The 3,563-nt window shown below is 31.9% G+C and overlaps 1 protein-coding gene across 1 annotated transcript; it reads left to right on the forward strand.

Annotated features, from left to right (window-relative positions):
- The first annotated feature begins 529 nt into the window (after positions 1–529).
- LOC141615004 (uncharacterized) lies at positions 530–2,838 on the forward strand. The gene has a single exon (XM_074433619.1). The coding sequence runs from the start codon at positions 676–678 to the stop codon at positions 2,731–2,733; it is 2,058 nt and encodes a 685-aa protein (XP_074289720.1). The 5' UTR covers positions 530–675; the 3' UTR covers positions 2,734–2,838.
- The last annotated feature ends 725 nt before the right edge of the window (positions 2,839–3,563 follow it).

The following is a 3,563-nucleotide window of genomic DNA, read 5'->3' on the forward strand; positions in this document are numbered from 1 at the left end:
GAAGTATAAGACAAAATATGGTGTTAATTGTGTATGATAATGAATTAGTGAATGTATTATTAAAACTAGAGAGAGAAGTGAATTAATTAGTGTTAAGTGTGTTTTTTGCTTTCAATCTCAACCTTCCACCATCCATGATCCAAGGGTTGTGGGAGGGACTTATGGACTCAAAAAATATAAGGGACTTAGGAGAACTTTGCTCTCTATATATATATATGTATATATATATATATATGTATATATATATATATATATATATATATATGTTTATAGTTGTTTTGTGCGATGATCTTAAGACGGATTTTTAACCCATAAACCGTGACTGACTTGGGGTGGTATTGGGTGGGTTTTGTCGAGGGTAGTGAGGAGAAGTTAGTGGTGGTCTTGGGTGGTGGATTGGGTGGCTGTAGGTGTCGAAAATGGGTGGTAAAGGAGGGTTGTACGGACTGTTTTGTGGTTGTTGTCATTGTTATTGTTAGAACCAACTTAGGGCTACACTTTTTTATACTTCTAAATGTGATATGTATGATCCTAGAAATTGGGATAAATTAGATGCTAAAACAGTAGACGATTTAGCAGTTAAGGGTCCAAAGAGGGATTTGAGTATTGAGAATGGGCCTAATGATAAATTAAATCGACACTTCTCATCAAAATTTTATACAAGAATTCTACCAAATGGCGAAAAATGTGATAGAGAATGGCTTGTTTACTCTAAAGATCTTGATAAAGTGTTCTGTTTTTGTTGCAAGTTATTTAGAAAATTGGCAAGGGAGAGGTGAATTAGTAAGTGGAGGATTTAATAATTGGGCTCATCTTGGTGAAAGACTTAAACAACATGAAACGAGTGTAGAACATGTTAATAGTATGACGACTTGGTATGAATTACGTTCTAGACTAGGTAATAATAAAGCAATTGATGGAGCAGCTCAAAAACATTCACAAAAAGAAAAAGAATACTGGAAGAATGTTCTAATAAGATTTATTTCAATTGTAAAATTCCTTGGAAAACGTAATCTAGCTTTTCGTGGTTCTAATGAGAAATTGTATGAAACTAGTAATGGGAACTTTTTGGGTTTAGTTGAGATGTTAGGTGAGTTTGATCTTGTTATCCAAGAGCATGTGAGTCGTATAACAAGCAAAGATACTCAATATCACTATCTCGGTCATAGAATCCAAAATGAGTTGATAAATTTGTTGGCTTCTAACATAAAATCTGTAATTATCAAGAAAATTAAACAAGCCAAGTACTTTTCTGTTATCCTTGATTGTACACCTGACATTAGTCATAACGAGCAAATGTCCATGATATTGCGATATGTGGATAATTCTTTGGATGATTTTATAGTTGAAGAATCTTTTTTAGGATTTTTACATGTAAATGATACTACTGGTTTAGGATTATTTGATGCCTTACAAAATGAGTTGAAATCGCTTGATCTTGATATTGATAACATTAGAGGCCAAGGTTATGATAATGGTTCTAACATGAAAGGAAAACACCAAGGAGTACAAAAACGATTATTAGATTTAAATCCAAGAGCTTTTTATACACCTTGTGGTTGTCATAGTTTAAATTTGGCATTGTGTGATATAGCAAATACATGTGTTAAGGCCACAGACTTTTTTGGAATCATACAACAGATTTATACATTATTTGCTCATTCTACAAAGAGGTGGCAGATTTTAAAGGATAATGTGAAAGGTTTGACTCCTAAACAATTGTCGGCCACACGTTGGGAAAGTCGTATTGATAGTGTGAAAGCAATAAGATTTCAAATGATGGAAATTAGAGAAGCTTTACTTGAAGTTGGAGAAGCGGATAATGATTGTAAGATTAGAAGTGAAGCTAAATCTCTAGCAATGAATGAACTTGGTAATTTTGAGTTTATTGTGTCAATAGTTATTTGGTATGAAATATTATACTTTGTTAATGAGGTTAGTAAACATTTGCAAAGAAAAGATATGCTCATTGATGTTGCTATTTTACAAGTGAAGGCATTAATTTCAACTTTTGAGAAGTATAGAGAAAATGGTTTTTCTAAAGCTCTAAATTTCGCCAAACAAATAGCTAATGATATGAATATTGATCCTTGCTTTCCTAAAAGACGTGAAATCCGAAGGAAAAAACAGTTTGATGAGAGCTCAGATGATTCACCGCGAATATCCGAGGAAGAATCGTTTAGGATTCATTATTTTTTGTATCTTATTGATCAAGCAATATCTTCACTCAAAAAAAGGTTTGAACAATACAAAGAATATGAAAATATATTCGGGTTTATGTTCTCCACTGACAAGTTGTGCTCTGTCGATGATTCAAAGTTAGAGTCTTATTGCATTAACCTTAAGAATGCACTTAAAAGTAAAGATGAGTCTGATGTTGATGGTCATTCATTGTATTTGGATCTGAAATTTTTTAAAGAGTTCATTCCTAAGGAAAAGATGGGTCCTCTTGAGATAATTAAATTGATGAAAAAAGTTGGTGACTGTTTTCCTAATGCAATGACAGCTTACAAGATTTTGTTGACTATTCCGGTCACCGTCGCATCTGCTGAACGAAGCTTTTCAAAGCTCAAGTTGCTGAAATCGTATTTGCGCTCTACAATGTCTCAAGATCGACTCAATGGATTAGCGATGATAACTATCGAGAATAATCTTTTGGAAAAATTTAGTTACGAAGAACTAATTGATGACTTTGCTTCATCGAGTACAAAAAGAGCCTTAATTTTTAAGTGAAGTTTTGTAATGGTGAATTGACTTTATTATTAAGATATTTTGTATGAACTATTGGAAACAATTTTTTTGAAGTGAACTTCTATAATGGTGAACCACTGGAAACAATTTTTGTATGTAACATGTTATATTTTCTTATTGTAATATTTGGGGCCCCAACTTGGAAGCTCGCACAGGGCCCCCGATAGCTCCGGGACGGCCCTGCCCAGAAAAGTGTAATTTTAGTCCAGAAAAGTATAATTTCAATCCACTGAGAATATAATTTTAGTCCATTGAGAGTGTAACATTAGTCCAATGAGAATATGAAAATATGACCAAGTCCATGGAGAGTGTAACATTAGTCCAATAGTAGTAAGTGTAATTCTAGCAGAAAAAGTGTAATTTTAGCCGAAAAAAGTGTTATTCTAGCAGAAAAAAGTATAATTTTAACAAAAAAAAGTGTAATTTTAGCGGAGAAAAGTGTAATTTTAACAGAAAAAAGTGTAATTCTAACAACAACAAAAAGTGTAATTTTAGCAGAAAAAGTGTTATTCTAGCAGAAAAAAGTATAATTTTAACAGAAAAAAGTGTAATTTTAACAGAAAAAAGTGTAATTCTAACAACAAAAAGTGTAATTTTAGCCGAAAAAGTGTTATTCTAGCAGAAAAAAGTATAATTTTAACAGAAAAAAGTGTAATTTTAACAGAAAAAAGTGTAATTCTAACAACAAAAAGTGTAATTTTAGCAGAAAAAGTGTAATTTTAGCCGAAAAAAGTGTTATTCTAGCAGGAAAAAAAGTATAATTTTAACAGAAAAAAGTGTAATTTTAATGGAGATAAGTGTAATTTTAACAG

This window comes from Silene latifolia, chromosome 11 (genome assembly GCF_048544455.1).
Source record: "Silene latifolia isolate original U9 population chromosome 11, ASM4854445v1, whole genome shotgun sequence".
NCBI lineage: Eukaryota > Viridiplantae > Streptophyta > Magnoliopsida > Caryophyllales > Caryophyllaceae > Silene > Silene latifolia.

What these genes read in the sequence shown, in the direction of transcription:
- LOC141615004 (XM_074433619.1), top strand. Translation starts at nt 676, where the DNA reads ATGGCGAAAAATGTGATAGAGAATGGCTTGTTTACTCTAAAGATCTTG.